The following is a 20,433-nucleotide window of genomic DNA, read 5'->3' on the forward strand; positions in this document are numbered from 1 at the left end:
GTGCGGCCCGCCGGGACTCCAATTCCCGGCATGCTCCGCGCCCGCCCGCCTATAAAAGGCTCCATCCGGGTCCCGGTCCCTGCTGTGGGCGACTCGTCGCCATTACGGGGCAGCGGCGGCGGCGGCCGAAGCGGGGCCGGGACCGGAGGGGCGCCGCGGAGCCCGTGGGTGCCTGGGGGGCGCCGAGCTCTCCGGCCGCAGGCAGCGCCGGGCCCCGCGGGGCTCCGTGAGCCGCTCGCTCCGTCCTTGCCCGGAGCCCCGCAGGCCCGGCCCGGCCTCCCGCGGCCCTCCCCGCTTCGAGAGCAGCAGCGAGAAGATGTCGCCATGAAGGAGGCCGAGACCGCGCTGCGCCGCCCCCGCCGCTGCCCGCGGGCCATGCGCCAGGGCCCCCGCCGACCCCGCCAGCGACCATCGTCCCGCCCCGCTCAGGGCCGCCGCTCGCTCGCCAGCGCCGCCGGGGCGCCCGTTGATGCTGCAGAGCCCGCCCGGCGCGACGCCCGCCCCAGCCGCCGCCATGGACAAGAGCAGCCCCTGCGGCCCCGGTGCGCCCGGCTCCTCGGCCGGCAGCAAAGCGCAGCAGCCCCGATCCGCCTCGGCCGGGCCCGCCGCGGGGGAGTCTAAGCCCAAAGGCGGTAAGAGCCGGCGGCGGGGAGCGGGGAGACCTGATCCGCGGTGCCCCGGGCGCCCCGCGGAGCCCCCGAGCTCCAGCGGAGGCTGCGGCCGCAGCCCGGGGCTCCAGGCCCGGCCTTGGGCTCGGCGCGGGGCCGAGCGGCTGCTCGGGATGTTTGTTTGTCTCCTCGCTGGGTGTTGTCAGCCTCGCCTCACGTCACTGCTTCGTTTTGCTTTCCTTTTCTTCCCTCTTCCTGGTTTGTGCCCGGCGTTTTTGGCAGATGCAGCTCCCGTCCCATTTTTCCCCTGCAAGGCTGTTTTTTGTTTGTTTTGTTTTGCTTATTTATGCTTTTTTTTTAACGTTTTTTTTTTTTATCATTCTGTTTTTCACCTTCCTTTAAGGATTTACATTCCATTCCCCTTAGCTTTGGAGTGTCCAGCATGAGAGACAGTGCTCTAATGTTATAGGCAGTGGCAAGCACAAGTTTCCTCTCAGAAGAACCATGACTTTATTCCATGCTCCCACCGCGTGCACTTGCCCCTTGTGGGAGGCTTTCCCATGTTGTACACGGAATTGCCCTCCCAGGCTATGTTTTTGTAGCCTGCTTCTGGAGAGCACGGAGCGCGTGGCTTCGTGTGTGCTTGGCTGGCCTCTAAGGTGAAGCGTAACGTGTGGCACCACAGGTAGCTTGTTGTGTCACACAGACGTTCACCAGCACCCCTGGTACTGCCTGTACTGTGTGTTTTAAGGTAAGTCCTAAGTCATCCCTAAAGATGATGGGGAGTAGAGTGTCCCCAACACCTTTGTGTCCCCCCACAAAAAGCTAGAAGTGGGACAGTAATATTTACTCCTACAAGTACGTAAGAGATTGTCTACAGTAATAATTGCTGCAGCAGCCTGTACTTAATTTCCTTGCTCCTTAGTGTCTTGTTTCAGTTGTTTCTGGGGAAATAGAAATGTATGCCATAGTGCATCAATAAAAAGTATCTTAAAGACTTAAGTCATTTCTGAACATACTAAATGCACTTGGACTCCAGTGACCTGTTAGTCACCTGTATTCACCAGCCCCTCCCATGAAAGACTCTGCCAATGGAGCACCTGGAATGTGGCACTCCCAGAGCTTCCTAGATTGCGTTAGAACTGGGTGATTATAGTAAGTTTAAAGTTGAAGTTGAGACTTGTAAAAGCATCTGGAGTCAGTTTTCTTTGTAAGAGCTCCTAGCTCACTTGCAAAGATTCCCACATCCATAACAGAATTTGATAGAAGGCTTTCCCTTATTCCTAAATATTTTGTTTTCGGTGGTATTCTCTTTATTTTTTTCCCTCTAATGTATGGATGGATAAAAATGAGGGAGAGGGAATCACCTGATAGGTGTGAAATAGTCTTTAGAAGGAGTTTTCTGGCTTCAAATGTGGTAAGAGAATATTTAAACTTCAGTATATGTATTTTAAAAGGCAGTGTGAAAGGCTATCAGACATGAGGTCATGAGGACATGGCTGTTAGTCTTGTCAAGAGATGCCTCCTTGCTATAGCTTATTTCTTAGTAGTATATTGTTAGGGAAGATGTAGCCATCAGCATATATACTGCTGAAGGAGGACTGTTTACAAATATAAATATCCACCAGTAAGGAGCTTTTGTAGGAGTAAATGTGGGTATAGAAATTGTTTCTCTGAAGGGTACTGAGAACTAAAATGAGAAGATTCATTTAGTCAGATTAAAGGAATGGACTAAAATTCTGAGCTCAAAACATGCAGCAGGGTTGAACGGTGGACATGTTTTGGTGGCCATTGCCTGCAAGATACTGGTATGTCACCATACAGGATTTCTTTCTCCAGCTCTTCTCCATCCTTGGAATGGTGCAGCCACGAGCGGGGTTGGTGGTCCACCAACTTCTGCCCTGTTTCAGGATAGGGAAAAGAGACTTCTTAAGAATGTGGCATCTCTTTTAAATTGGAAAATCTTCTTCATGAACTTCACATTCTCCCCAGAATGTTGATCTTTTGTTACATAAGTGATTTCTGCACTGCATTTAACTCCCAGCCATGTTCTTGCCACTTTGCTTTTCTGAGTTACCTGCTCTTACTCCAGTTGGGGAAATGCAGAGGGAACATTTCTTAAACCTTGCGGTAGTCTCTCCACCTCTTTTCCTTGCAGTACATCTTAAAGCAGACTAAATTGGACCCTGTAGACTCTCAGACTCGTGGAAGTTGCGTTTCAGCCAGGTTTGCCACCTTTCAGTCTCTATTTCCACCGAAATTCAGATATTTTCAACAGAAAAGTTACCCTCAGTTCTATGAGGGCACTAGCACAGGTTGTGTCCCGGAGGGTGCAGTGTCTTCCTGTAGTCAAGGTTGGGCCTGCTGTTCCGCCACCCAAAACCTGTTTGCACAATACGACTGTTTTCAACACTACAGGCGGAAGGAAACTGCGTTCCTCGCCCTGGCAGCAAACCAGTCCTGCAGCTCCAGCGCCGGGCCAGCCACCTGGAGCTGGCTTTAGTCCTGTGACCTCCCTAGTGGGTGGCAGGAGGTGGCTTTATGGGGAGAGAAGTTTTCTAGCAGCACGGAGGGCCCAGCTGAAGAAACAACAGGTGGTAAAGCTGGATCCTCCAGGCTGGGAATAACTTTGTGTCCAGTGTTACGAAGTTTTGGTTTGCGATTGTATAGTGAGTTAGTTAGAGGAAAACACAGTTCCAGTTTAAAATGCATTTTTATCAAACTCTTGATGACTCATAAGGACTTGAGGAGTCTGTCTGAAAGGATTGCAGCACGACAGGAATGTGCTAATACCAACTGAATGACAAAAGTGGCGCCTTCAGTGGTGATTAACTTGATTAATACTGTAAGTGGTAGGAAATTCTTGTGTCAGTTGCAGGCAGGTGAAGTTTTCCTGGACAGTGTGAAGAGTTAAGAAAACCCGCTTTAGGCACAACTGTCTTCTCCTGGTGCTTTTTCCTGAGTAGGTGACCAGAGAGGAGAGGCAAAGTTGTAGTGAGCCCACTAGGCATGTGCTCTTTGAGAGTGTTCACTGGAATTACAGATATCGGGTGAGCTCTGCATGTGAGTAACTGCAGTAGTACAAACTTCATCAGAATTACCTCATTTTTGAGCAGAGCCCTGGCGGTGTGGGTTATAGCTTCTTCCCTACAAACACTCTCAGAAAAAACCTTCTGTCTAGATAATGATTAAGCCAGGCCTGGTCACACCCGCGGCTTTTGGCAGCTTCTGGGGTGTTTTTCTTCCTGATAACGCTCCAGCCTGGCTGGCGTTCATAGCACTGCAGACGAGAGGAGAAGAGCGTGTTTGAGTTGTCTGTGTGCAGGGTTGGTGGCACTGCTTTCATTCCAAACATATCTAGGCCTGGCATTCGAATAGCAGAGTATGTGATTAGCTCTGGTGGCAAACTATGTCTGCACATCGGCCCTGTCACATCGTGTGACAGTGGTGGTGGTGTCTTCCTAGAGCTGCAGTTGCAAGCAAAGACTGAGGTCTGATATGGCCAAGAAACAGCAAGATCCAGTTAAGCCATTTTCATCACATACTCATCTCTTAAATAGCAGGATCCTCAGTAATGTGCAAGAAATGTAGCCCTTGGAGTCCTTCCCCTCCACTCTTTGTGTTGCGGGGTGGGAGAGCAAATTATGCTATAATAGTGACACATGTGAGTGGTCTCATTCCAGCTGCTTTAAAGGCTTGGGCAGCTTTGGAAGTGGTTCTGGAGAAGGGCAAAACTGGAAGCACTGGTAAGAAACTCAACCTATATGAGTAAGGTGATTCTGAATCATGGGAAAGCATTTGTCTCCCATCTAAGGCTTATTTTAAAGGATGGAGCGGGCTATGAAATAGAGCAGGGAAAACTAGTAGGTTTTTATAGCTGGATGTAGATATATTAGCCAGTATGAGGCTATAATGTTTATACTGTTTTGTAAGGCTTGTGGGGCACCAGAATGACTAAAGGGGTGGCTGGTGTGGATAGGGGGTCTGACTGGGCCTGCTGAGTTCAGCTCTCCAGGGCTGCATCATAAGTCTTCTTCCAAGCAAAACCTAAAGGAGTTGGTAGAAATGTTAGCTTAAATGACAGCGAAGCGGCCAGCCGTGTCCTCAAGCCTTGGTCTCATGTCAAGACTCTCACCAGGGCCTTCTTCAGAGTGTTCTTTGTGTGGCCTCACGGCCTAATGCAGCAGCTGTGTCCCTGCTAGAGCCAGAAGCCCAGGACTTTCAGCTATCACAAGCTGTAGTTCAGCTGTAGAGAAAGAGAAAGCTGTAGCCAAGAGCTGTAGCTCTTTGTGTTTTCTATTGCTTTTTACCTGCACTCGAGCCACGTTTGGCAGCTGTTGGGCAGCCTCATTGCGTGCGTAGGTGGACTTAGCACTTGGGCACATGCCCAGTGAGGGGAGAGGTGCTGGTCAGTGATGGTAACTGAACAAAAAAGATCAGCTGGTGCTTGCTGACCTTGTGGGCAAAAGAAAGGGCATTTAAAAAGAGAGTTGAATCCGTTGCCTTGTAAGTATAAGGGGCAGAGTTGAGTGAAGATGGGCCATGAGGTTCTCAAAGCAGGACTTCAAGCAGCAGTAGTATTTTATGAGGCAATAGTAGATGATAAATTATATGTTTCCAGTAAATAGAATGAAAAATCTACCAGTAGATGTCAACTTCTTGTAATCAAGCATGAAGATGTAATTTTGGGTTTTGTCACTGAAGGTACCAGGTAACATGCTTGTGTCTGGTGGACTTGCATATCATTACTGGTATGGTGACTCTGTCCTTGTCTTACATCTGCAGTTTGCTCTTTCAAACCCTTTAGACATCACAGGCTCAGCAAACAAATATATTGAACATAGGGGAATAATTCCAAACCTAAATAAGAGAATTTAGTCATCATAATAAAGGATAAAACATAGTGACTAAATCTAGTCTTCTTGTGGTGGTGGTGTGTTTTTTTTTTTTTTTTTTTTTTTTTTTTTCTCTTTGAACAGTCGCAGCAGTAAAATAGTTTATGGGTTGATAGATACATTCTCATGTCCAGGATAAACAGTACCTTTTTAAAGAGTGCTCATACTGAGTGGTTCAGGTGAAATACAGCTCTGTCTTTGAGGTGCTGGGTGTCTGATATGCACTGGATACAACTAAAGGTCTCTGTGAAGCTGCCAGTCTAATGCTTGCTCTTTATTTTTTTTTTTCTTTCAGATGGAAAGAATGCGAGTGGATCCAAACAGCGTTATAATCGTAAAAGAGAAACTTCATACTCAAAAAATGAGAACTTTTCCAGTCAGTCCCGTCGCTCCAATTCACAGAAAAGCAAAGCTTTTAACAAGATGCCCCCCCAGAGGGGAGGGAGTGGCGGAAGTGGCAAACTTTTTAGCTCTAGTAATGGTGGAAGACGCGATGAGGTGAGAATTGTAATGCAGTGTCTGCAAGGCCCTCTCTCTTGGGACCAGAGGATCACTCTGACCTGCCTAGATAGGTCTTCTGTGTTCAGCTCCTGGGCTGGGAAGGGGAAGAACACTAAGAGGTGGTAACATCGCTGAGCTGTCAGATTGAGTGTGATCAGAACAACTTTGCAACAACAGAAGAGGAGTGCTCTCTGCTCCGAGAGACCTGCAATAAAGAGAACAGGAAAACTAGTGGAAATTCTGAGGAATGAGTACTTAGACCAGGCGCGCATCTTGGGGAACAAAGGCCCTTCAGGAAAATATTTAGTGATACAATTTCTAGCTTTTAAAAGTCTAAGGTGATATTTGTCATAAACTTGCACTTGATGCTGGTATTGAGAAAATGATCAAATTGGGCACAATCTGCCATCAAGGTGGAGGAAAATCAGGTTGAGGCCTCTTAGGCTGATGTGGGTGTAAATGCCATGTTTTTTCCGTGATATAATAGAGTACTGTGATTTTTCATTTTCAGTGCATGAGCAATACTACTCTCGTAAAATACTGTCCTTCTCTGTTAAATTCTCACTGCTTGTTTCATTATATATATAAAAAAAAAGGGAGCAGGCATGACCTGTGCAAATGGTAACCACACTTACGTTACTTTCCGTCTAAAATAATATTGTTAGAACTTAACTTCTTCTGTTAGTAACCTTGGCTGTTAAGTCTTCTTAGCTTTAACTTGTCATTATGTAGGTTGTTTTTATGCTCTTCTCCGTTTGACCAGCATGGGATAAGATTGCTCAGTTTTAACTTTCAGATTCTTATGCACTTAGGCAGCACTACTTGATTTGCAGAGCTGGAGTAGAAGGTGAGTGAGTGGTTGCTGCACGTTCCCTGCATCATCGATGAGGACAAAGAATTGACTTTTACTGATGCTTTTGTAATGCACTCGGGTGAGTTCTAACAAATGTTGTTGTCTCTTAGGTAGCAGAGGCTCAACGGGCAGAGTTCAGCCCTGCCCAGTTCTCTGGTCCCAAGAAGATTAATCTGAACCACTTACTGAACTTCACTTTTGAACCCCGTGGCCAATCAGCCCACTTTGATGGGAATGGACATGGCAACTGGGGGAAAAGGAACAAGTGGGGACATAAGCCTTTCAACAAGGAGCTCTTCCTACAGGCCAAGTGAGTGGGAGACTTGCAGGGCTTTTAGACTTCAACAGAGATAATCTCTTAGGAACATTCGGCCAGGGAATTCTGTTTGAATACTTGCCTTGACTCTTCCAAAATGAAGTTACCTCACTAATGTTTTTGAACTACATGATCTCTGGAGGTTCCTTCTAACCTCAGCCATTCTGTGATCTGTGACTGTACTTTACAGGTGAAAAATCTGTGAAGCTGTCACCTTTGCCTGTTGACAAGATATCTGGTTGGGCAAATCCTTTAGACACAGATGTGTATAGTCTTCTCCCTTCCCATCCAGCATCACTTTTGGAATGTGATAGTCCATTTGGGAAGACGTGTGTATTTCCCTCATGAAAAATGCAGTCATATTTATCTGAAGAAGTAATATGTTGAAGTGATAGGGGCAGCAGTCACTGGATCAAAGCTAAGCTGAACTTGAGTCCCAGAAGCAATATCTCCTATGGATCGTAGTTATTAAACTCATGACTATTTCAAGTTGACTTACCCTGTAGTTATGTATTAGTAACCCAAACAAAGATGACAGCATTGATCCACCTGCAGAACTCGTTTTTAACTGGAAATAATGGTAATTTTCACTCATATTTCAAGTATGCTTGGGGCTTATATCTGATCATATTAAAGATGTTAAAAGCTATTTTCATCTTGATACTTCTGATATGTCCATATTGATTTGAGGCTTAGTGTAGTAAAGTTTTTGTAGGAACTCTCATGGCCCTGGTTTTGGGGAGCATATTCTTTCTAGTGTGGATTTACTGTTTTTAATAGATTCCTGGTGGAGCTGGCTGTTCCTTAAATATTTATGGAAAATCCTGCCTTGTTCACTCTTCAGTTAGTATGTGATGTTTTCTCTAATTGAAATTAGACACACACTTGTTAGTTACACTCATGACTAGATTTCTCTCTGGGTTTTGTTGGTACAAATTACCAACAGTATCCGGCAGTTTTCTGCTGGACAGAGAAGCTCTATGGAGAATCCTGTGGGATGGTTCTCAAATTTCTAGAATTTCTCGAAACAACTGAGTGGATCATCTGTTTCTTTGCCTTTCCCCAGCTGCCAGTTTGTTGTCTCTGAAGAACAGGACTACACAGTCCACTTTGCTGATCCAGATACCTTGGTCAACTGGGACTTTGTGGAGCAAGTGGTCAGTTGTACTGGGCTAGATATTTTTTGTGTATGTGTGTTGGTGTGTGTTAAGAAAGTCAACTTGTCTTAATCTCTGTGGTATTATGTAAAACTCAGCTCTTACTGAGTTTGAGGCCTCTGCTGTCACTCCCACAATACTTGGAGAGATCTGTCATGGAATATATTATGAAATGCTTTTCATGACAGGGAAAGAGAAGTGCTAAAATCTATTAGGAAAATTAGCAGCCTCTTCTTGCTTTTGCAGATGGGAGCTTATCAAAAATAGTATCTGACATTCTTCTGTAGACTTAGTCCTTGTGATCAGCATATTAGCAGAAAATTTGGGCATGAGTCCACGGAAGAGGACTAGAGTATGTAGAATTTTGCAGAATTATTCTTTGCATAGGCAGCCCCTCTTGCCTCTCAACAAAATGGAAAATCTCTTGCTAATTGTGGCCAGAACTTTGGGTTACCTCAAACAAACTTTGGGTTACCTCAAGCAGAAGCTTCTAATCTGTCCCAGTTGGTTGTGGTGTCTGCTCTAGAAGGTGCAGCTGGAGGGCAGGTACATTTACTGTTACCTGACCCTACAAGTGATCTGAAAATGTAGGTGCTTGCTCACTGGCAGTGGCAGTCGTGTCTTTGGAACATGTAGATGCTAACAAAGCACCTGACTAGACCAGGGTGTTCACGGAAATGGGTAAGTTTAGTCTCTCTGTTAAGCAGACTTGGTGTCCTGTTTGCCTAAGTCGCAGCAAAAATTCATTGGATGCCTTCTCAGTATCTGAATTCAGTTGATGATGACTCTTGGAGATGATGAGAGGAAACCAATTAATCGGACGTTATGAACAGAGTGGTTTTGGGGTGTTTTTTTCTACTTTTTTTTTTTAATATTATTGCAATGGAAATACCAGATGGGTGACTTTGAAGGTATTCCACGTGCAGAGAAAAAGTATTCTTTAGTTTCACTTAGTGTACTCAATTTCTTTGTAAATAAGAGACTAAAGAGCTTGAATGGTTTAAAAGTTAGCGTAGTCTCACAGGTGACTTAGTTCCTGTGCTACAGGATGGTTTCCAAGACTGTAACTTCTTCTCTCGTGCCCTTTCAGCGAATCTGTAGCCACGAAGTGCCCTCTTGCCCCATATGTCTGTACCCACCTACGGCAGCAAAGATCACCCGCTGCGGGCACATCTTCTGTTGGGCTTGTATCCTTCACTACCTCTCCTTGAGTGAGAAGACATGGAGTAAATGTCCTATTTGTTATAGCTCTGTTCACAAGAAGGACCTCAAGAGGTGAGGCTTGTTCTTTATTAAATGATACCTCTTTCTAAAACGTTATGTTTACCCTACTGACCTTCTCCTTGCACCGCAGTGTTATTGCGATGGAAACACGTCAATATGCAATTGGTGATACCATTACAATGCAGCTTATGAGGAGAGAGAAGGGTGTTCTGATAGCACTGCCCAAATCCCAGTGGACAGATGTGGTGCAGCCTGTTCACGTTGGAGGTGAGTGTATGTGAGGCCCTCGGGGTAGGGATGCTGCTTCTGTGACTGGGACTTGTGTAGAGAAGACTTTCCACAGCAGTGCCCTGCTGTAACCTTGCAATAGATGAGGCTACAAAACCCGAGTTTTAGCAGTTGAGCAGTTTTAATGGCCACATCTTAATGATAAACCTTCCACCTGCGCTTTCTTTATATCAAGTCTTTAACTGACGTTCTGTTTCCCTTCAAGTTACTGCAATTTAAGCTTCTGCCAAACTTTGTTTTTAGTTTGGTAGGTGCTTTGTTGTACAGTCACGGATGTGACTAGTGCTGCTTCTATTGGCTCTTCAGCATCCTTTTAATTTACTTATTTTCCCCTAGCTCCTGATTCTCTGGCTTCTGTCTCTGAATACAAACTATATTAAAGATATAATGTTCAATAAAGGTTTCATCATCACTTACCAGCTAAGATTTTTGGATGAATGATATGGGAAAATAATCAAAATTCCTGCAAATCTGTTTCTCCATAGTCCTTTTTTCCCCAATCTTCCCCACTCTAGTAATGTGAAAAATGTATCATCTCATCTGTGACTAATTTTGTCACAGATTAAAATTTTGTGACTGAGAAATAATTATACTTAGTATTGCTCTTTTGTGGGCTATCATGGCTCACTTGCTTTTTGCGGCCAACTTTGTGAATAACTGTATCCATTTAGGTTTCCTGCAAAATGTCAAGTCTCCTAATGGGTATTCAGTGTGCAGTGTGTGTGCTTGCATGTTTCTCAGTATTTGAAAGTAATGGATTTTATAATGCTTAAAAAAATGATTTGGAGATCATTTCAAACCCATAAAGCCTGGCGTTAACTGGGCATTTCATAGGCAAGGCTTTTAAAAAGAGGCTGGACCCCACCAAACTGCAGAGTAACAAACCATTCAAACTGGTGCCTCTGCACCAGGACGGGATGTTCATGATTTGATTATGTTCCTTTTATTCAGATGAACAGCACAGCCAGTATTCAAAGCTGCTTCTGGCATCCAGGGAGCAGGTCTTGCAGGGTGTGGTCCTGGAGGAGAAGGCAGCATTACTGAGACAGTATGAGGAGGAAAAACATACCCCAGAGGCTTGTTTTATTGAGGCGGCTATCCAGGAACTAAAGGTGAGAATCTTTTTTTTAATATTTATAGTAGCTTTATTTTGGAGAGCACTTTGGTATCACCTCTGTGCAAGAAAGCTTGCACGTGACTGTTCTGGTCTCTGGGTGTAAGTCCTGGAAGAGACTGCAGCCTCTAGACCCCAGGTATCTGTCATGGCATTCGTGGTGTTTGCCTACAGAATGCTGCTTTGAGTGGTGTGCCTCTCAAAAAAACACGGGCTCTGTTTCAGAGCAAGCTGGGACTCCCTTTGTCTTGAGCTTAGCGATTTCTAGGGTAATTTCTTTAAGACATGCATGAACAGACCCGTAGAATACTCCTTTTCAAACCCTCCAACATATGCGCTTTCCAGTATTGAGAAGGCCTTTTCTTCAAGGGTCCCTCTTGTCACAGATGGCATATAGATCTGTGAAAACTGGAAGTCCAGGACAGGGCTAAAATTATTTATAGTGAGGGTCTCCTGGAACAAATAGGAAACTGAAACATGTTCTCTTTGGGTGACTTACAGGAGCGAGAGTCAGCGCTCTCTGTTGACCAGGGGAAAAACAATGGCATTGCTGGCATTACTGCTGCTGTTGAGGAACTGGTCTTAGAAAGCTCCAAGGAGCCTGCAGTTTCCCAAGAGAAAAAGGTGGGCAACATCTCTGCTCAGGAGGATTTTGTCAATAATTACTTCAGTCACCTTACACTGCAGTGGTGCCAAAGTGGTTGAAGAGATGACTGCCTGCTGAAGGAGGTGAGGTGGTACTAACTATGTGCTCTCTGCCGCGACAGTGTGGTGTGGAGTATCTCTCAGCGTTTGACGAAGAGCTTGTGGAACCTTGCTCTGATCCAGCAAGTTCTTTTCCCCCTCCATTGGAAGCAGAAGAGGCTGCGTTGGACGAAGAAGGAGTACCCGAGCTGGACACCGTAGGAGAACCTGATGGGGACACTATAGCAGAACCAAATATGCCTGAAACAAGCTACCAGGAATCTAAAGAGACAATTAGCAGTGGACATGTGAACAACTCTCCTTTTTATTATTTCTATCAAGGTCAGTGCAATGAAATTTTAGAATCACGGGGGTAGAGATGCCACCTTTGAGATTCTTTTTTTGGAAAGACATTTGTTGCTTCGTTAAATACAGCTAAACCCTGTGAAATTAAATTGCAGGCTCCTCAGAAAGGAGTTCTAATTTTATTACTAGCAAATGAAATGGGGAGGGAAGGAGGGGAGAGAAGAATATTAAAAACAAGCATGCAAAGAATGAGTGGTGATATCTTATCTTATAGCGGAGGATGGACAGTGTATGTATCTTCACCCTGTGAATGTTCGATGTCTTGTTCGTGAATATGGCAGCTTGGAGAAGAGTCCAGAGAAGATAACTGCAGCTGTAGTGGAGATAGCTGGCTACTCAATGACAGAGGTAACTATTTTACTATGGATCAAGATCCTTTGGTTTTGGCAAGTTGATCCATGTGGCTGAAAGGTGAGACTTGCCTATTTTTGATAATAGGAAGTAATAACTATGAGAGGTGTTAGGCATGTTAGGCCAGGACCGAAGGGGGCACTGAGGGCTGAAATCCACTTCATCTTGTGAAGGGTGTCTGTGCAAGCTGCAGTGCATTGTACTTCCTAATAAGCAGACTACTGTCCAGCTTTCTCCTTCCAGACATTAGGAAGCTTAGGAATAAGAGAGTTGCAAGCTCAAAACTGGCTTGTTCTTAAATAAATTTAAAAAAGAAAAAAGTGTAGAGACTGTCTTCTGTGAGAAGAAACTTTAACTCATCTTAACCACAAGTGGTGTTCCAGTTCAGCAGGACCAAACAACTTGCCCCATCAGCTCTCCGTGTTCAGAAGCAGATATATACAGCAAGAAGATAGAAAACAAATTCAGTCTGTTTGGAGGTAGAGGCAGCCTTAGGCACTGACCTTAGAAAAGGGAGTAGATCTTCCATTTCTTTCTCTGGAATAGAGACTACTGTAAAAACCTGCATGTCCAGTGACAATTATACATAATTCTGGAATCTTGTGCAAGGAGGGATATACTTGAATAGCATGGGTGCAAAGAGGTGGTAGGCTCTTCCATTTGAGTTTTTCTGCTTTATGAGGAAAAACAAGAATAGCTTGTTTCAGTCTAACGAAACCGTAGTTGAAGATCGGAAGGACTTCAGTGTAAAAGATGCATCTATTCTTACACTAGAATAGTCTAGTGTAAACTTACAGTGGGCAGTGATACTCAAACCCAATCTTCAGCCTGTCAGAGAACCAGCATTGGAGGTTTTCGTTCCAAAGATGCAAGTGAAAAGGGAGAAATAGCAAGAAGACTGGTAACCAAGTTGGAAGTCGATGCATCCAAGTATGGAGATGTGGGTGATGGAGATACTGGAGCCCTGGGTCCTGACCCACGGCATCACTCACAGATATGGTAGTTTAGGAAGTGTCTGCTGTGTCACTGCTCCTGCTTTTTTGCATTTCATGATGGGAGAGTATTCTAGCCCCATAGCTGTTGAGTTGATTTGGCATTTTTAACACTCACAACTAGCTACTTGCGTTTTTATTTTTCTTCAGGATATAAGACAGCGTCATCGTTACCTATGTCATTTGCCGCTCACCTGTGAGTTCAGTATTTGTGAACTGGCTCTGAAGCCACCTACTGTTTCCAAGGAAACTTTGGAGTTGTTTTCAGGTTGGTATTACCTTTCTAGTAGCTCTGCTGTGTAATTTTGAAGATGAAAAGGGAGTAGCTCTTAGCCTTTTATGGCAGAGGAAAGCAAATAACAGGTTTACTCCTCTTGCATCAACTGTCTGATAACCTCTAGACAGAAAACTGCAGCTCTTTTGTGTACAGATAGCAATTATGCATAGACAAAAAAAAGCCTTGAATGCTTGGAAGAACATATGTTTGTAAATATGTTTCTTAACAGTGTACTATAACTGAACACACAGTTTTCAAAGCTGGAAAAATGTTACTAAAAACATGAGTGTGGGTTTGATATCCAGTGCTTTCTGTTACTCCTAGATGACCTTGAAAAGAGGAAACGCCTAAGGCAGAAGAAAGCTCGTGACGAACGGCGACGTGAACGCAGAATTGAGATAGAAGAGAACAAGAAACAGGGCAAATGTAAGTCTTGAGCATAACTGGTGGGTTTCCAGTCACCTTTAGTTGCTGAAATAATTTTTGCAACATAGGATGAACTCTTAAGGCCTTCAGTTTGTGTTCCAACACCTTATTCTGATTATATACTACAATCTCAACATTTAGATCGGAGTGAGCTGTTCTAGGAGTGACACCTAAATGATGTTGTGCAATTCCTGCCCATCATGGGAGAAAAGGAAGGTGGTCCAGAACACGGCTATCTCCGTGACGTGTAGTGCTGTGGATTCTTGGTTTCTATTTGTATGGCAATCAGTGTATTGAAAGTGAATAATTAAAAAAATTGCTTAAGAATTGCTTTCATCCAGCAGTAGGATCTTTACTGGCCTCTAAGATAGAGGATGGAGAGAGAGAAGTTTTGAGCTGGCACTGCCCATAGTCCCACAAACATCTTGCATATGGACAGTCTTCTCCACCTTGCCTAGTTCTCTAATTTAAAGTGTCTTCCTAGATCCGGAGGTCCATATTGCTTTAGAGAATCTGCAGCAGTTCCCTGCTTTTAGCTCCTGCTCTGGAGAAACTACCAGCGTTGACCAGCAGAGCTTCTGTGCTTCTCCTCTTGGCCGGAGCCCTGTGTTTCAGACAGGTGAGTATCTGGGAAAACACCTTCCACGTAGCTCTCCATCATTCTGTGTGGATCCAGTAGATCCACAGGTCACTGAGCTAAGCTTCCCTAAAACTCATCCAGCACTGATGCTCTCCTAGATCAGCCACGAGGTAATACACACAAAGCTGACGCTGCTAAGAGATGTCCTTGTCTCTCTCCGCTTTTCACTAGCGGCATTTTAGAAACAGTGAGGGCTACACAGGTGTGGTACATCATTTAAATCTTTGCCCAGGCAAAGATACATTACAAAAGAAGGGGAAAAAAATAGAGGGGGATGGGGTGGGGGAAAATATCCTGCAACTGATGAAACATTCAGAGATTATAATTTTTTTTTGAGGGAGGGGAAAAGAAAACCAATACTCCTTAAATAAAAACATTAAGGAGACACCTAAGAGAGGTCCCTTAGTGTGACTGATGGGTGGAACAGATGAGATTAAAAATGGTCAGTTATATAATATAATAAAACTCCTGGTTATGTTTCATCTTAAGCTGTTTAACAGATCCGTTCGTCAAGGAAACAGGTTCCAACTCGCTTATTCTTTTTGCTGTAGAGTCTGTTCCAACTCCTCTGTCACCTGCTGCCAGCCAGGTCAGTCCATTGCTGTGCGGGAGTTTAGAAGAAGACTCTCCCTTCCCTTCCTTTGCCCAGGTAAGCCATGCAGCAGAGCAATCTCTGCAGAATTCCTTGCATCTTATTTGGGCAGAAGTCTGAGAACACAATTGCCTCCTCTGCAAAAGCAATGCAGGGTGAATTTTACAGAGGCAACACAGTATTGGAGCACTCTAAAGTGTGTTCTATATTTTCTTGCAATTTGGGAGGAGGTACGTGAGCTTGATCAGATGTTAGAATGTTTTTTTGTTTATTTATAGATGTTGAGAGTTGGAAAAGCAAAACCAGAAACATGGTCTAAACCTGGTCCAAAGACAAGAGGTAAATAAGTTTGGGTTTACTACTTCGGGTATTTTTTTTGCATCTAAATGGGTATCTAAATTTTGGAAATCTTGGAGGGGGAAAAAACAATAACCACCAGCAAGAAACATCTGGAATGTGGAGAGGTATTTGCGCCACAAAGGCTGTGTGCAGCCCTCTGGTCTCTCAAGAGCCTTCCCTCTCTTGCAGATGAGAACACCCTGGCACTCCCTGTGCCAGGGGATAGTGATGGAGAAAGTGACAACTCTGACCGCATACCTGTGCCCAGCTTCCAGAATTCCTTCAGCCAAGCCATTGAGGCAGCCCTCCTGAAACTGGACAAACCGTCCGCACCTGATCCTTTATCAGGTAAAAGGGAAGGCAGGAAAACAAATATTTCACTTCTGGAAAAAGTGAAAGCATTTTGGGGGGAGGCAAAATGGCCTAGAGAGCAGTTCTGGGCAATGTCAGATGGTGAAGTGCTTTGTGTCAGTTAGATCGGGGCTTCTGTTAGCTGAAAGCGGTTCTTTCCTTGCTGGGAGCTGACATCTCCAGCTAGCAAAGACTCCTCATAAGACAAAGACGGCTTTTGGCCAGTAGTCACTTTAATCTCAAGCATGGTATTAACTGGTTAAACTAACTTCTAAAGCTCAGGTCTGATGTTTACAGCTTTGGGGTTATGTACTGAATAGTGGGGAACTGACAGCGAAAGCAAGAAGTCCTCCTCAGCTGTAGCATTTCATGGACGACAAGGATGAAAGTTCTGCCACTGTGCTGGCCACGTCCTAACAGCTTAGATGTGTTCAGAGCTACTGCAAATGGTGGGAACTAATCCGGCTTAATCTGCCCTCTCTAGTCAACGAGAGAGGGGTCTTGGGAGCTCAAAATGTGACCAGTGACAATAAGGATGGAGTCTCCCTTGATTTGTCGGCTGTAACTTCTTTTTGTTCCCCTGCTGTTTATTTAAAGCTATCTGGTGCTCAGTGAGTTGGACAGGAAGTATCACGGCCCTGGAGAAGGGATTTTGGCTAGGGAAGACCATTTATCTTCTCATGGAACAGGAATATTGCACAGGAAATGAATGACAGTATCTTTTTTTCTTTACAGAGGAAAAAGGAGGCAAGAAAAGAAAGAAACAGAAGCAGAAGCTGCTGTTCAGCACCTCTGTTGTTCACACAAAGTGATTCTGCTATTCAAGAGAAGTTCCCTCTCTGGGTTTTCTTTTCATTTTTGCTTTGTTTTTGCTGCTATAGTTTAAGTATTTAAATTTGAACAGACTAAATCTGTGTTTCCAGGGCTTCTAGGATATTCAGGAGGAAACTATGGGAGTATATGTCAAAGATGTTTTTATTCCAGCTAACTCTATTGGTTTGTACTGAAACAAAAATTTGAAAGAAACAACCTGGAGAACCTTCAGTGGAGGCTTCTGGTCTGTGCTCAGTCAGTTTTTCTGGCTTAATACGCAATGTAAACGTCTGTACAGCTGCCTGGCACTGTCAGAGACTGCAGTATTGCTTAAGTGAAGAGGCAGAGAGCTTTTACTTAGAAGTGTTCATGGTGAGAAGTCCATCTAACTGTGGCAGTAGAACTGTTTCAGTAAAGCTCTTACACTGCTGGCTTTAGAAACCGTGCTTTCCACTGCACTGGAAATGGACACAAGAGCTTCCTGGTTTTAGTGTGTTAGCTGCTCTGGCTGTTCTTTTCCTAAAGAGCAAGAATTCCTCCTGTTCTCTGGGCTTTGAAAGATTTAAAGCTGAGGTGAGTGTAAAGCAGAACTGGGCTATTTAGTTTTGAAGTGACTCTTGCTGAATTTGGGTATTTCAAAATGCAATTTGGCACTAGTGGTAGAAGAAACCTCCTGGCTTATTTCAGTTGTTCAACTACTGTTTCAATGTGAGTGAGATTGCCTTTTTTTCTTTCCCCCTTTTTTTTTTGGTTAACATTAGGCTACAAGTTCTTTGCAACTTGTTATCATCTGGAATAAACACTCCACCTCGGGCTCTTGGTAGCTAAGATGATATTTTGACACTGGCTGCTGTTGAATTGGAAGAACAATTGATGGCTGTAGCTCTTATCCCTGCAGCGAGGAACTAGGATTCCTGGCAGTGGGATAAGAGCCTCTCTGCTTTCTTCTGAGTTGTAACTTGGTCAGCACTAAGCACTTCAGGCTATCAACATGTCTCTTCTGGAGCCCTTCTCTTTTTTTGGGTGCTCTCAGTTTGCACTGCTTGTGATTTGAAGCTAATGAGTTAAGTGGTGTGGATTTTGTTGAATAATGTGAAGGGCAACAGTTGCAATAAATTGTATGCACATATTTCCAGTACTGCTATAACAAACTCTCTCATCAACTTGAAGCCTAATAATCACTTCCCTCACAGACATTCAAATTCTTCCTTCCTAATGTCATCCTTCCTGCCAAGGAGCCAGTATGAAGTGTGAGACTGAGGTTTGTCTCCTTACCTTCAGATCCACCTGCACTGACACTTGGTTTGAAGGACCTACTTACACTTCTAAAGGCTTCAAACAGTTCGTTGCCTTGAAGCTGTGACCTGCTAGGACACACCACAAAACTCAGTATGGGGCTGTAAACTAGAAAGAGAGGGGGAGAGTGGAGGTAAATAGAACTTCAGCTACCCCAGGCATACACTGATAGAAGAAACACAAATGTTCTTTGAAAGCAGCTTAATTTCACACTTACAACTACCAACACTCAGGGAAAGACAGGACAGCTTCTCAAGACAGTACAAACAACCTACAAGATGCCCCAAAACAGTAACACAGGTTGGTGTTAATGCTTTAAAGGCATAGGAAAAAAAGATACTGGCAAGAGTAGAAGAGAAATTTAAGCAAGAAGGATTCAAGTATGCAGTTAATGGTGTCCACAATACTTCTTTTTTTTCTCTTTCTTGTAATAGCCATTTTCTGTTCCTTATACCATGGAACACGAGCAACTACTCACTGCCTAACCTGTATCTGTTGTGTTCTACTCTCTCTTCACCGTTGTAGCAAACTTTTCTTTGCATTGGCAAGAGAAGCAGAGTAGTTTGAGCTGGTACAACTCACCTCCACCTCGCGCAGCACTGGAGCAAGTCAGGGAAGTAATGCCAGCAAGAAGGACTGTCCCTGGTACAGGGAGCCAGCTCCCTGAGCCAGCATTTTTAAGTTGGATCTTGGTTTCCTATGAATTCAAGAGATGCTACCAGCAGCACTACTTTCCTGTAACTGATTGGTGTAAACTTAATAAATATCTAAGCAGTATCTTTACCTATGAGTTTTGTAACATGGTGGATGGGTTTCAGACTTAGAGCTCGGTATTAGCTGCTCCTGCAGCTGTATCCTGAAGATGGAGGGTGATGCTTTTGTGAGGCAAAACAGTATCTCTCTACTTTAAGACAAGGTCAAAAAACATATTAAAGCTCTTCCTCTTCTCAAGAAGAGCTCTTGTTAGACCAGTTACCTAAACCCTCACTGCTTTCTCAGCAGGAACGTTACCCTGAGGTGCTGAACTCGGGGCAGCACAGGGGGCCTTGATTCCTGTAGTCAAATAGCCACATACTCATATTTAACAAAGAGTTTATTTAAACAGAGGGGCTAGGGGAACAAGTTTTACAGGGGCCAGGAACAGCAGTTGTCCCTGTTTCAGCTCTAACCTCTCGAGTATGCAACTCCCTGACAGAGGTGAGCAGCAATAACCAATATTCAGTCTGTCTCTGGGTCGTCGTCATCATCATCACCTTCCTCCTCTCCACTGAGGGACGGCTCTTCGGTAAGAGAACAGCTCAGCACTGACTGCTGAATGGCCCGTCTTTCCTCTGCAAAAAAGGGGTAAAACCATCAATCTCTAATCTTCATTTACACTCAGATCTTACACTGCTAGGGAGACATCAGCTCAAGCACCAGGGAGCCCAGCACCCCCTCGGCATTGAGGCTGTTCCCAAGGGAAGCAGCTGGAGCAACTCACCTTCGTTGGTGCAGTTCTGCAGCAGCGTGAGCAGCTGTCTCCTATTATACTTAATTAGAAACTTCTGACAGGATCTTATAGTACCTGGGAGAGATGCAAAGCGTGTAATGTCTACAAAGATAAGCAATTACTTCAAAGGTTTGGTCCAGAGGTACTCTTTCTCTCCCTCTCCACAGAAAACCACAAGTAATTAGTACCACAAGTAATTAGTGCCACAAGCACCACCCTCATTAACAGAAGGGGTAGCTACAGCATTTTGAAGTCCCTTCCCTCCCCTGAGTTTTCAGGTGGCAGAATGATCCTTTTTCAGTACAGGTGGCAAAGTTTCACGAGAGAGACCTTGCAAAGAGGGCACATGCGTGTGAGGCCGTAGCTCGGTCCTCGCAGCCCGTTCCCACCCCGCAATGCGAAGGGCAGGGCGTTCCCGCGCCGCTCACCTCCGAGGTGCAGCGTGCGCAGCGCGCACGGGTAGCGCTGTCCGCGGCTCTCCAGCAGCCGCACGAGCGGCAGCGCCGCGCAGAGCAGCCGGTGCGCGTCCCGGCGGCAGCGCAGCAGCGCCGCGCCCGTGTACGCGTTCAGGTACTTCACTGCGGGGACACGCGGCGCGCTCAGCCCCGCGCCGCGCCGCCCGCCCCCCGCCCCGCCGCGGCGGCACCTGCGAAGGAGACGCAGCAACAGGCCAGGCCGAAGTCGCCGTGCGCGCGGGCCACGGCGTCCCTCACGGCGAGCCCCAGCGCGCGCTCCTCGATGCCCTGCCGGCCGCGCGGCTCCTCCACCAGCACCTCGCACAGCACGTACCTGCGGGGCGCGCCGCGCCGTGAGGCCCGCGCCGCGCCTCACGGCGAGCCCCAGCGCGCGCTCCTCGATGCC

The 20,433-nt window shown here is 45.4% G+C and overlaps 2 protein-coding genes across 2 annotated transcripts in view; one reads left to right on the forward strand and one right to left on the reverse strand.

Annotated features, from left to right (window-relative positions):
* The first annotated feature begins 469 nt into the window (after window positions 1-469).
* Window positions 470-18,622, forward strand: RNF10 (ring finger protein 10). Its single transcript, XM_026037425.1, has 17 exons — window positions 470-632; window positions 5,799-6,001; window positions 6,968-7,167; window positions 8,240-8,330; window positions 9,421-9,605; window positions 9,685-9,821; window positions 10,794-10,954; window positions 11,458-11,580; window positions 11,724-11,982; window positions 12,221-12,354; window positions 13,500-13,617; window positions 13,951-14,052; window positions 14,537-14,671; window positions 15,244-15,341; window positions 15,563-15,623; window positions 15,813-15,971; window positions 16,710-18,622. The coding sequence occupies exons 1-17, from the start codon at window positions 470-472 to the stop codon at window positions 16,784-16,786; spliced, it is 2,406 nt and encodes an 801-aa protein (XP_025893210.1). The 3' UTR covers window positions 16,787-18,622.
* A 536-nt stretch (window positions 18,623-19,158) lies between these two features.
* The window catches only part of POP5 (POP5 homolog, ribonuclease P/MRP subunit), a 19,415-nt gene continuing 18,140 nt past the window's right edge, over window positions 19,159-20,433 (reverse strand). Inside the window, exons 3-6 of the mRNA XM_026037439.1 lie at window positions 20,219-20,361; window positions 20,001-20,150; window positions 19,564-19,647; window positions 19,159-19,414 (exon numbers count right to left, since the gene is read on the reverse strand). Coding sequence (XP_025893224.1) covers window positions 19,302-19,414; window positions 19,564-19,647; window positions 20,001-20,150; window positions 20,219-20,361 — 490 coding nt within the window. The 3' untranslated portion in view covers window positions 19,159-19,301. The remainder of the gene's footprint in view (window positions 19,415-19,563; window positions 19,648-20,000; window positions 20,151-20,218; window positions 20,362-20,433) is intronic.

Source organism: Nothoprocta perdicaria, unplaced genomic scaffold, assembly GCF_003342845.1.
Source record: "Nothoprocta perdicaria isolate Ctin4 unplaced genomic scaffold, notPer1 scaffold_2, whole genome shotgun sequence".
Classification (NCBI taxonomy): Eukaryota; Metazoa; Chordata; class Aves; order Tinamiformes; family Tinamidae; genus Nothoprocta; species Nothoprocta perdicaria.